The sequence below is a fragment of the Jaculus jaculus genome, chromosome 2, assembly GCF_020740685.1.
Source record: "Jaculus jaculus isolate mJacJac1 chromosome 2, mJacJac1.mat.Y.cur, whole genome shotgun sequence".
In the NCBI taxonomy this organism is placed as follows: Eukaryota; Metazoa; Chordata; class Mammalia; order Rodentia; family Dipodidae; genus Jaculus; species Jaculus jaculus.
This window is the reverse complement of record NC_059103.1, coordinates 65,897,912-65,910,930: the sequence shown is the minus strand read 5'-3', so window position 1 is coordinate 65,910,930 and position 13,019 is coordinate 65,897,912. Positions and strand designations below refer to the sequence as shown.

At 40.1% G+C, this 13,019-nt stretch overlaps 1 protein-coding gene across 5 annotated transcripts in view; it reads left to right on the top strand.

Moving 5' to 3' along the window:
- Tut7 (terminal uridylyl transferase 7) overlaps positions 1–13,019 on the top strand; it is an 88,835-nt gene that overhangs the window by 7,782 nt on the left and 68,034 nt on the right. For all 5 annotated transcript variants that reach the window (XM_004672342.2, XM_045142526.1, XM_045142523.1 and 2 more), the window contains exons 3-5: positions 7,764–7,945; positions 8,261–8,377; positions 8,848–9,025. In XM_004672342.2, the coding sequence (XP_004672399.1) occupies positions 7,764–7,945; positions 8,261–8,377; positions 8,848–9,025 (477 nt within the window). The remainder of the gene's footprint in view (positions 1–7,763; positions 7,946–8,260; positions 8,378–8,847; positions 9,026–13,019) is intronic.

The window sequence follows — 13,019 nt, the reverse complement described above, 5'->3', positions numbered from 1 at the left end:
GGCCATCCTATGGTTACACTGTGAATTTCAGGTCACCTGGGCTAGAGTGAGACCCTAGCTGGGGGCGGGGGAAGGGGAGCAAACAAACATCAACAACAAAACACTGCATGTGCCAGGTGTATGTGTGTATCCATGGATATGCGAGGGTCTCTTGCTGTTGCAAATGAACATCAGATGCATGAACCAGTTTGTGTCCACTTTACATAGGCGTTAAGGAACTCAGTTGGGCTGTCAGACTTTGCAAACCAGGGTGCTTAACCACTGGACTATCTCACCAGCCCCCATTTAAAATGCTCTGTAGTTCAGTGGCATAGTCATTTTCTGTTTCATGGAGTAAAAAGATGTTAGTGTTGAGCCAGGTGTAGTGCTGCATGCCTTTAATCCCAGCACTTGGGAGGCAGAGGTAGGAGAATGGCTGTGAGTTCAAGACCAGCCTGAGACTACAGAGAGAATTGCAGGTCAGCCTGGGCTAGAGTGAAACCCTGCTTCAAAAAAAAAAATTAAAAGAGAGAGACAGAGAGAGAGAGGTTTTAGTGTAGAAAAAATTTAAGCTGAGGGTGAAGACTAATACATGGCATCCCAAACTCTAGGAGGCTGAGACAAGAGAATTGTAGAATTTGAGGCTAGTTTGGGCTATACAGTTTCAAGCCTGCCAGGGCTACATAAACAAGACCCTGCTTCAAAACACTAAGGGGGAGAGAAAGTGGCATTTATTCATCCTGAAGTAAAGAGTTTATAGACAAATGTAATTAGGTAAAATCTTTGTTTTTCTAGATTTTCCTCTTTGAAATGTGCTCAAACATTAAAATGAGTGTCAGGCGTGGTAGCACCTGCCTTTCATCCCAGCACTTGAGATTTTCACTTTTTTAAAAAAAAGAAAATAAGGGGCTGGAGAGATGGCTTAGTGGTTAAGGCACTTGCCTGCAAAGCCTAAGGACCCATGTTAGACTCTTCAGGTCCTACGTAAGCCAGACACAAGCACGCAAGGTTGCACATGCACAAGGTGGCACACATCTGGAATTTGTTGCAGTGGCTGAAGGCCCTGGTGTGCCAATTTGCTCTTTCTTTCATAAAAAAAAAAATACAAAAGGAGCCCATTTTATACTTCCAGCTACTTGAGACTGTCCATGGTGCTTCTTTCATAACTGCATTCTTTTATATATCCATGCATACATACATAACTGGATTCTTTTAACTGTGTGAAGGCATCTCGTGTCTTCCATGCAGTAACGAGCTTTAATTAAATTTATTTCTTCTTTCTTTCTTTCTTTTTTTTTTTTTTTTTTGTTTTGGTTTTTCGAGGTAGGAGGTAGGGTCTCACTCTGGTCCAGGCTGACCTGGAATTAACGCTGTCATCTCAGGGTGGCCTTGAACTCATGGCAATCCTCCAACCTGTGCCTCCCGAGTGCTGGAATTAAAGGCATGCGCCACCACGCCCGGCTTAAATTTATTTCTTAAAAAATAAATAAAACAAATATAACCAGTTTTCATTAGAATTATCAGGTATACTAACAGTTAAAATTTATTAAATAAATGTGCAGTGTATTAGAAATTCAGGGCTGGAGAGATGGCTTAGCAGTTAAGGCACTTGCCTGCCAAGCCTAAGGATCCACGTTCAACTCCCCAGACCCACATAAGCCAGATACGCATGTGTCTGGAGTTCATTTGCAGTAGCCAGAGACCCTGGTGTGCTCATTCTCTCTCATAAAAAAAGAATTTTTTTTTGAGACAAGCCCAGAAAACTGGCCTTTTTTAAGGGCAGGAAACATGTTGTAAATATTGCTGTTTGTAAGCAATGAACTTAAGATACCAGAAATGAGACAATTAATTAAATGAAACCTTGACTGAGACTGATTATACATAGATCAAGAATAAAATTTGGTCATTGTTGAGTTATATTAGACACAATGTGACAGACACAAAGCAATTTCTTAAATAAGTACCTTTTACTATTGAACAATTTTAAGGCTTAACTAAAGAAATATTTATGACTGTTACATGAAGCTTAGACAACGATATTAGCATCGTTTGTATTTCCATGTTTTAAGTATCAATATTTCTCTAAGCAATGAACTTAAGATACCAGAAATGAGATAATTAATTAAGTGAAACCTTGACTGAGACTGATTATACATAGCTCAATAATAAAACTTGGTCATTGTTGAGTTACATTAGAGACAGTATGACAGATACAAAGTAATTTCTTAAATAAGTACTTTTTACCGTTGAACAATTTTAAGGCTTAACTAAAGATATATTTCTGACTGTTACATGAGGCTTAGACAAGCTATATTAACATTGTACACAGTGGATTTTTTAAGACATGAAGAGCTTTTTCAGCTTTTCTAAGAACAAAATCACAATAAGTCACTTGTTATAAGACTTAGATTATAACCTCAGTGATAATCACAAGCAAAATCAGCATGAACAAGATAAGAACCATCTTAAAATTCCAGAGTTTGAGCCAGGCATGGTGCTGGAAGCTAATTGATAGTCTAACATCATGGACTTTGTACAAACCAGATTACATTATTCTGATATCTGGAAAAGTCGGATACTAACAAAAAGTAGAGTTGACATATTTAAGGCACATGAGGCTACAGAGAGTAAACGATGAACGAAAGATCTGACAGAATGGAAAATAAATAAGAAATCTATTTTATGTAGTAACATTTTTGGCTTAAATATGAAGACATAAAAAATTAGATAAATTTTTAAGCCTATCAGAATTGGGATATCTTTATATACATACATTTTTTAGAAGATTTAGCACTCTTAAAAGCTAAATAAGTTGTTCATTAATCTATAAGTCAGTTTTTGAAATTACTTTAGTTATATTTAACATACCCAAAGAATAAGGGAACTGGATTAAACTGCCATGATCTAATAAAAAAGGAGACAAGTCTCATGGAAAAAGAGGGCGTGGGCATGCCAGCGCCACTTGTCGCTGCAATTTCCAGATGCATGCTCCGCTACGTGCGTGTGGCTTTGTAAATAAGCACCGACTCTAGAATTCTGTCTGTAGTACTTTGGGAAATTTGTTCAGTAATGACATAAGTTAAATCTAAAGCATTAGGACTCATTACTGGAGGAATTACATCTTAAGGCACAACACAGAATTTTTCTTACTGTTGCCATGAAATAAAATAATGATGTAAGTTAAATCTAAAGTATTAAGATTGGTTGTTGTAGAAATTGAGGAATTACATCTTAAATCACAACATAATTTTGTTTAGAATTTTTCTTACTGTTCACCATGAAATAAGTCATTTTTTTCAAGTTTTTAGATATAATAACCTTAGGAGAGAATATTAATGAGTGAATTTTAAAGTTTTCTCTCCAGTTTATCTTTTTAGTCAGTTCATCTCATAACTACCAACAAAAACTTTTATATTGTTCTTACCATAACACGTTTAGTATGACCATTTTTCCCCTCAAAAAGCCTTTTGAAATAACTTTTTAGTTAATTTATTTTTTATTAACAACTGCCATGATTGTAAGCTGAAATAACTTCTTTAAAGAAAGAATAGATCAGATTTGATTTATGCTATTTATCCAGGATAAACATAGATTTTAGAACTTTGTTTCCTATAATTTTCCTGAAACACATTTTTAAAACTATGTAAGCAGATTTAAGCATTAGAAATCTTAGGATTTTTTTTAACAAATTTATTATCGAGTACTTTTAAATTTCAACATAAATCTTGAGGCTATTGTCTGTTACTAGTTCCATATAAGCATGGAAAGATAAAGTAAATGGAAAACAAACAGTTACAGATTTCTTATATGAAGTCCCCATAGTGACTTGGCAATCATTCATCATCATGCTGAGGCCAGGGTCCTGAGATACCCTGTGCTTGCAGTTCCCTGGCTCTGCAAGGCAGGGAAACTAAGAAAGAGCCCTTTTTCCCCCTAAGAGTTTTGATCTTCCCTCAGGGGTAATAGGCTACCTTCTGATCCTACCATTTTAAAACTCTCTAAGAGTAGGAGAATCTTGCATCTTTTCTATGATCTTAATTACTTTTAGTGTTCCTTCTGGGGGATACTCAACAGTAAAAATTGGCTATGCCATCTCATACAGTGGGCTTGGCGGAAAACATCCCCACAATGAAATGGCACTGCTCAGAACAGAAATCATTCTGCAGCCTTAAGGCTGTGAGCCACATATGTAGTCACACACACACATTCATTTTAAGTGTACTTTTCTTTTCTTTTTTTGTAGGTTTATTTGTATTCAAAAAGTTACTGTCTCAAGACATAAATCAGAAAACAGTACAATTAAGACAATAGATTGTGGAGGACAACAAGTTAGAGTAATATATAAAACATTTTTACGTGGTTGAAAACAAAGCTGTAAGAACTGCTTTCACAAAGAAGTACTCCTTTCAAGAGTGAGAAAAACAACTTAGGTTTAAAATCATATACATAGTCTTCTCAGCAGTTTTAGTAAATGCAGTGGTGTGTAAAAGTGTACTTTTCATATAGACTCTAGACAACCATTTCCCCTTCATTCATTAATTTATTCAGAAGTTATACATTCCATTTTAAATTTCTATTCTATTTATAACTCCAGAGACTAAACTCAAACTTTGTTACCAGGCGGGGTGTCAGGAAAGGCTGAAGGAGCTAGAGGATATGTTGGGGTAAGGTCCTCTATGGCATCTGGTTCAAAAGCAGAGGGTGAGGATGAATATGGGGGAGGGATTGAGTGAGAGTGTATTCTTGAGAGACCTCGGCTAGAAGGACCTTATGAGAATGGTAGGTAGAGAGAAGGCCTTGCATACAGAGTGAAACATAGGGTATTTTGGACCATTTGCCTGTATATTGGCAGAAGTTTTTTAAATCAGTGAGAATTTGGAAGTCAAAAGTATTTTCAGGCCATTTGGACCCATTGTCCAGCTTATGGATGTGGCCCAGCAGAGTTGCAAAGAAAGATGTCATCCAAGAGTCATAGAGACTAAGTTCTTTGTTTTTCTTCAAATTTTTATTAACAACTTCCATGATTATAAAAAATATCCCATGGTAATACCCTCCCTCCCCCTCACTTTTCCCTTCGAAACTCCATTCTCCATCATATCCCCTCCCCATCTCAGTCAGTCTATTTTGATATCATGATCTTTTCCTCCTCTTATGATGGTCTCGTGTAGGTAGTGTCAGGCACTGTGAGGCCATGGATATCCAGGCCATTTTGTGTTTGGGGAGAGCATGTTGTAAGGAGTTCTAACCCTTCCTTTGGCTCTTACATTCTTTCTGCCAATTCTTCCGCAATGGACCCTGAGCTTGGAAGGTGTGATAGAGATATTGCTGTAGTGAGCACTCCTGTCACTTCTTTCCAGCACCAAGATACCTTCTGAGTCATCCCAAGGTTACTGCCATCTGAAAGAGAAGATTCTCTACCAAAAGTGAGAGTAGCATTAATATAAGGGTATGAACATTAGGAGAAGTGCTTACTGGGCAGTTTGATAAGCATAGTATATGCATTCAGCCAGACAGCAGCAGATGTTACACACCTAGGGCTCATGACAACCACTGTTTTAAGTTTTCAGTATCAGGGATGTATTCCCTCCCATGGAGCAGACCTCCAGTTCAATTAGAGGGCAGTTGGTTTCCACCATGATAGACATGCCACTATTGCACCCATTGGCTCATTTGGCCTGGCTGGTGAAGTATAAGGCTTGCAGTATCCACTGTTGAGATCTTCACTGGTGATTTCTCTTTCTCCCATTGAACTGCATGCAGAATGGCTTCTTCCAGCTTTCTGAGGTTATCAGCTCAGTTCCAGCCGGATTTCTCAGTGGCCTTTCAGCCCAAGTCAGCAATAGGGTCTTACCATCTATTCCTGGTGGGAAACCAAGGGCCTCGGCAATGGCCTATAATGTTTTGGGGGCATCAGTGACCTCCCTGGCCAACAACTCACTGAGAGGTATCTTCTATCCCTGGCACTGAAAATTTTCTAGCAACACTCTATGGCTCCTGAGCATTCCATTGTCCAAAAAAGTGGGATTCCATATGATTTATTTATATCCTCTTAGATTTTGATTAGCCCTTCCTCCACCTTTCCTGTACTCAATCTCTCCCCCTGACCTAACTTTGGGCCTTTTAACCCCCATTAATCTATTCTTCTACTTACAAATATATAATACCATCCTATTAAGTACGCCCCCCTCTGAGACTATAAGTTCTTAAGGAGACAGAGAAAGAGCAAAAGAAGGGTGAGAGAAAAATAAACCAGAGCTTAAGCTAGGTTTACACAGAACACCAATATGACCCCCTGGCCCATTAGGGTGAACGGGGCCTGTACCTCCCATGTGGGCAGAGGCCGTACGGGTCGCAACTGTTGTGTTTTTAGCCTGTTCGTGGGCAAGGAGAGTGATTGTGCTCCCCATGGTGAAAGCTACTGGCTGTGGAAGATTAAAGTGGCTGGGAGTGGAAGATGAGAACTCAGGAGGGAGAGGGGGTGTCCCAAGATGGTGCAACCAAACCTAAAGGTGCCCATTAGGGTACAGTAGACCGGAGAGAGTGAGACCTGAGGTGTCCAGAGTGCATCTTTCTGGAGACCTGGAGTTGGGGCCTAGCGGCCAAGGGGTGTAGCCTGTCATGCCAGCAAGCCACGAGGAGGGGTGAACCCCAAGAGCAGGCCAACCCAAGAGAGACACTTACCAAGAAGGAAGGAGACGAGGAAGGGAAGAAGAGTGAGGCCAAATCGTGGTGGGTGTGAGAACCTGTATCAGACAGAGGTGGTCGGAGGCCTTCAGAGGGTCAAATGGTAGCTTGGTGGTCTGGTAAGATAAAAAGGAGGTCTGGCCATCCAAGAGAGCAATCAGAAGCCTTCCTGTGTGAGTCACAGCACCACATGTAAGGTTCAGGAGTGACCAAGGACCATGGAGGTCACTTTGAGGCAAAGATGGAAGATTTTTATTGGGTGTGGGAATAACATGAGCTGCTAGGACTGACTCAATAGTGGAGCAATTCCTTTTTTTTGTATATGAGAGAGAGAGGGTGGGGGTAGAGAGAGAACTGGGGTGCCAGAGCCTCCAGTCACTGCAGCTGAACTCCAGATGTGTGCGCCTCCTTGTGTGTCTGTGTGACATTGTGTGCTTGTGTCACTGTGTGTCTGGCTTACATGGGACCTGGAGAGTTGAACATAAACCTTGAAGCTTTACAGGCAAGTGCCTTAACTGCTAAGCCACCTCTCCAGCCTGATTAAGATATTTTTCAAAAATAAATTCAGGTGTATTTTTCTTCAGTGGACAATTTTTAATATTGCTTGAGTGTGCTCAGCTAACTACTATAAGAAATTAAATTGTATTGGAATACAATTCTTTTGTTTTGTTTTGTTGAGGTAGGATCTCTGGAATTCACCATGTAGTCCCAGGCTGTCTTCAAACTCACAGTGATCCTCCTACCTCTGCCTCCTAAATGCTGGGATTAAAGGCATGTGCCATCATGCTTGCCTTGGAATACAGTTCTTTTTAGTTGTATGGATTGGCATATAGAGATGAAATATTTAGTGAGATTTGAGCATTTTTTTTTTTCATGGAGAACTACTTTCCCCTTTGTTATGTGCTCAGATGTCACTTTCTTAGTGACATGAATATTCCTGTATGGGTTCGAGATGCCGCTCAGTGGTAGAACACTTCCCCAGCAAGTGAGGCTCTGGTGGGTTCAGTTTGTGCAGCAGCCAGTCACCCAAACAGTGAACTAAGTTCTGCTTTTTATTTGGGAGTGGTATTCAATTGTCAATGTTTTTCCCCTAACTTAAGAAAATAAGAAACCACGGTCCAGACCTAGGAAGCCTCGGAAGACTAAAAATGAAGAAAGTGAGCAGGATGGAGAGTTGGAAGGACCTGTGATTGACGAGTCTGCACTTTCAGCGGAGGAGCTGTTGGGCTTATGGCAGGCTGAGGAGCGGCTGAAGAGAGACTGCATTGACAGGCTGAAAAGGGTACCAGAAATCTCTCTGCATATATTTGCTAGATAATGTCCCAAACCATGTTAGCTAGTGATTGAGAGTACATACCGTGGTCAATTAGATGTCCTATTTTTATTATCAGCATTTAAGTACTACATGTTAAAAGAGATTCAGCATGACTTAATGAAATTTTGAGTTACAGTCATTATATGTAAATAAAAATACCTATTGGGATAGCGGTAATACGAGACATTAAGAATATCTAAAGTGATGGGGGAACCATTTTTCTGGCTAATTTTCCCCCTATGTTTGGAGATATATATCTCTATCAATCTTTTCAAACTGTAGCGACCACGAAACTGCCCTACAGCAAAGTACACCTGCAGACTCTGTGATGTTTTGATTGAGTCCATCGCATTTGCTCATAAGCATATCAAAGAGAAGAGGCACAAAAAGAACATCAAGGTCAGTTTGTTGTGGTTTCAGCACATTTTCACCATCAACTGTTATTGTCTGCTTTGACTGCCTTTTCCTTAATCCTATGATACTAATAACTTATTATTTATTGAGCTTATTTTAGCTAAAATACATTTTAGTTATCGGATGTTTACTGAGCAGTCTTGAGGGCTTCCCTTAGTGGCAGGAGGTAGGAAGCCATCAGTAGGAGCTAGGTATGTGCCCTTATCCCAATAATAAAGCAAATTATGTTTGTTATTGCTATTAATGTTCTTTTCTTGCACTTTCTCCTTGTTCCTACCTATTCTCTCTTACCCATATTAATTAAGTACATAAAGTGGGTGTGTGTAGACTAGCCCAGCTAAGAAAAGGGAGGTTAAGAAAAGAGTCCAGAAAATCTATAGGGTGTTGTCTCAGTGAAAGGTAAAAGGTAAAACCTGTGTATGAGTCATTTTTAATCTTAACATTGATCTTAAAAGGAGAAGCAGGAGGAAGAGTTGCTCACTACGTTACCCCCGCCATCACCCTCCCAGATAATTGCAATTGGCAATGCCATTGACAAAGTGGTACAGGAGTTTGGTTTACACAATGAGAACTTGGATCAGAGGCTAGAAATTAAACATATCATGGAAAATGTGTTCCAGCACAAGTTACCAGGTATTTTCTAGATTTGTTTTTATATTTAGCTACCTAAAAGTACCTCATATTTCAAGCTATTTTCGCTTAATAAAAATTAATTTGTGGCCTGGGCATAGTGGTACATGCCTGTAATACTGGCTCACAGAAGGCTGAGGCAAGAGAATCTCAAATTTGACACCAGCCTGGGCTTCATAGCAAGTCCATGCCTCAGGACACCAAATAACAAAAATGTTCATGTGCTGTGTCCTGAAGCTCTTATGTTTAGTGCTTCCCCTCTCCCATATACACATTCTCCTTGTTCCTGTAGGCTAAACTGGCCTGGAATTGCTTTGTAGCCCAGGGTAACCTTGAACTCACGATTCTCCTTCCTCAGTCTCTTGAGTGCCAGAAGTATAGGCATGTACCACCACAGCCAGCTTTAGTGTGTTATTTTGGTATGTTTTTTTCTGGCATGTCCCAAAGGTAACAAAGACTTACATGCATTGTCATTATAAACTTGTTTCCATTATAAATGTTGTTGTGTGACTAATATAGTTCAGTGCCCCATATTATCAGGGCACTGTGAGACTCTTGTGTATGTTTGTCTACTTTTCTATCTGAATTGACACAAGTTTTGTTATTTCTTTGTTTTATGGTGCTGGGGATTGAACCAAGGGCACTATGTGTGCTAGACAAGTACTTTACTATTGACTGAGCCACACTTCCAGCTCTCTCTATATAAATATTTAACTATCCTTATTTAGTCTATTTTTTCTAGTACTGAGTATTGAACCTGGGGCTTCATGCATGTTAGGCTGGTGCTCTACCACTAACTTATACCTCTAGCCCAACACAGTAATTTTTTTTTTTTTTTTTTTTTTTTGGTTTTGTGAGGTAGGATCTTGCTTTAGCCCAGGCTCACCAGGAATTCACTCTGTAGTCTCAGGGTGGCCTTGAGTTCATGGTGATCCTTCCAACTCTGCCTCCCAAGTGCTGGGATTAAAGGCATGTGCCACCATGTCCAGCTCCAACATAGTAATTTTTTTTTTTTTTTTTTTGAGGTGGGTCTTACTGTAGTTCAGGCTGACCTGGAATTTACTTTGTAGTCTCAGGGTGGCCTCAAACTCATGGGGATCCTCCTACTTCTGCCTCCTGAGTGCTGGGATTAAAGGTGTGCATGAGCCACCATGCCCGGCTCCAACACAGTAACTTTAATTAAATAAAAAGTTATTCTGGAAGCCATTTTTCAAGTTATGTGTCATAAAATTTTTGTTTAAACATGTTTAAAAGGATTGCAGTATCTAAACTGAGCCTTGAACTTAGTTCATAAATAATGTGCAGTGTCTTTTATGTAATCTTGAATTGATTTTCCAAGTTATTTTTATTTTTTTTATTTATTTATTTGTTTTTGGTTTTTCGAGGCAGGGTCTCACTGTAGCTCAAGGCTGACCTGGAACTCACTATGTAGTCTCAGGGTGGCCTCAAACTCATAGCCGTCCTCCTACCTGTGCCTCCCAAGTGCTGGGATTAAAGGTGTATGCCACCACACCCAGCTATTTTAATTTTAATTAATTAATTTATTTATTTTTGGTTTTTCAAGGTAGGGTCTCACTCTAGTCCAGGCTGACCTGGAACTCACAATGTAATCTCAGGGTGGCCTCGAACTCACGGTGATCCATCTACCTCTGCCTCCCAAGTGCTGGGATTAAAGGCGTGTGCCACCATACCCGGCTATTTTTATTTTTATTTTTAAATTTTAGATCTTTGTTGTGAAATGGGAATATGCCATTAAGGCTGAGTATAGTTAATGCCTGACATAGTAGCTGTCAATGCTGGACACCAACAAACCCTGCTCCATACTTACTGGCCATTCCTGTGTAGGTCAATGATTGGAATAGCTTAATCATTTTTAGTCTTTGCTATGTATCAGAGTTACTATGGGATGACTATTTGTTTTTAAAAGTTTGAAAAAAATCTTAGCACTTGAAGAACTTAGGCAGAAGGATGATGAGTTCAAGGGCAGCCTGGACTACATAGTGAGTGCTAGGCCAGTCTTATGAAACCTGTCTCTTTCCCTGTTCCCTGCCCTTTACCCCGCCAATGAAAGATGAAAAACAAGGAAAGAAAGCTCACTCTTGGGGTTGGAATCATTACTTATTAGATTACCATATAATTCTGAATTATTGGTTCTATTGGAAAATCATGCTTGTTATAGTGTTTATAACCTACCACTAAAAAATAGGCACTACCTCCTCAGAAAATGTGTATGTATATATATATAATGTGTGTGTGTGTGTCACCTATTCATGTATGACATTCATTGTCAATGTTTTATTACTATTACTCTAAACTATTATCCTTTACCACCAAGGGACATTTTTTTTTTTTCTGGTTTCTCAAGGTAAGGTCTCAGTCTAGCCTCAGGCTGATATGTAATTCACTCTGTAGTCTCAGGGTGGCCTTGAACTCACAGCAGTTCTCCTACCTCTGCCCCCCAAGTGCTGGGATTAAAGGCATGTGCCACCACACCTGGCACCAAGGAACTTTTTTAACAGCTTGCTCAGATTCAAGTGATTTCTTTTGTTTTGTTTTTTTTTTAATTTTTTTTTTATTTATTTATTTCTTTGAGAGAGACAGACACAGAGAGAAAGACAGATAGAGGGAGAGAGAAGAGAATGGGCGTGCCAGGGCTTCCAGCCTCTGCAAACGAACTCCAGACGCGTGCGCCCCCTTGTGCATCTGGCTAACGTGGGACCTGGGGAACCGAGCCTCGAACCGGGGTCCTTAGGCTTCACAGGCAAGCGCTTAACCGCTACGCCATCTCTCCAGCCCTCTTTTGGGTTTTAATAGTTTTCTATAACAAGGTACATTTACTATTACAAGCAATATTGTATAGCAGAATTCATTAAAATTACAGTTGATTTGTTGGGAGATGCCTATATAAGGAAGTGAGTAGATTCTATCTCTTTTTTTTGGGGGGGGGGTGAGGTAGGGTTTCACTCTAGCCCAGGCTGATCTGGAATTCACTGTGGAGTCTCAGGGTGGCCACAAACTCATGACAATCCTCCTACCTCTGCCTCCCGAGTGCTGGGATTAAAGGTGTGCGCCGCCATGCCTGGCTGCTTTTGTTTTGGTTTTTCAAGGTAGGATCTCACTATAGCCCAGGCTGACCTGGATTTCACCATGTAGCCTCAGGGTGGCCTCAAACTCTTGGCAATCCTCCTACCTCTGCCTCCTAGGTGCTGGAATTAAAGGCATGCATCACCATGCCTGGGCTCTTCATTTATTTTTATTTATTTATGAGAGAGGGAAAGAATGAGTATACCAGGGCCTCTAGCCACTGAAAATGAATTCCATATGCATACATCTGGCTTATGTGGGTTCTGGGGAATCAAGCCATCTCTTCAGCCCTATCCTTATAAACAGCTCATGGTAATCCTCTTGCTTCAGTCTTCCAAGTGCTGAGACTACAGTTGAAGCTGCCATTACCAGCTGTTAGCATTTTAAAGTATACTGCTGATATTGTACTTATTTAATAAAAGTTTTCAAAAGGTGTATTATGTTAAATGCTTTTGTTCATAATGTAGTAATTCTTATTTATTTGTTTATATTATAAGAGAGAGAGAACAAGAATGAGCCAGGGCCTACAGCCACTACAGTCAAACTCCAGACATGTGCATTACCTTGTGTGCACATGCACCCTTGTGCATGTGTCACCTTGAGCATCTGGCTTACATGAGATCTGGGGAGTCAAACATGGATCTTTAGGCTTCACAGGCAAGCGCCTTAACTGCTAAGCCATCTCTCCAGCCCAGTGATTCATATTTAAAAGTAACTTTAGAGCCAGGGGTGGTGGCCCATGCCTTTGATCCCAGCACTCAAGAGTCAGATATAGGAGGATCTCTGTGAGTTCAAGGCCACCCTGAGACTACATAGTGAATTCCAGGTCAGCCTGGGTTAGAGTGAGATCCTCCCTTGGAAAACCCAAAAATAAAACAACAAAAAGTAACTTAAGCTTGGCGTGGTGGATCAC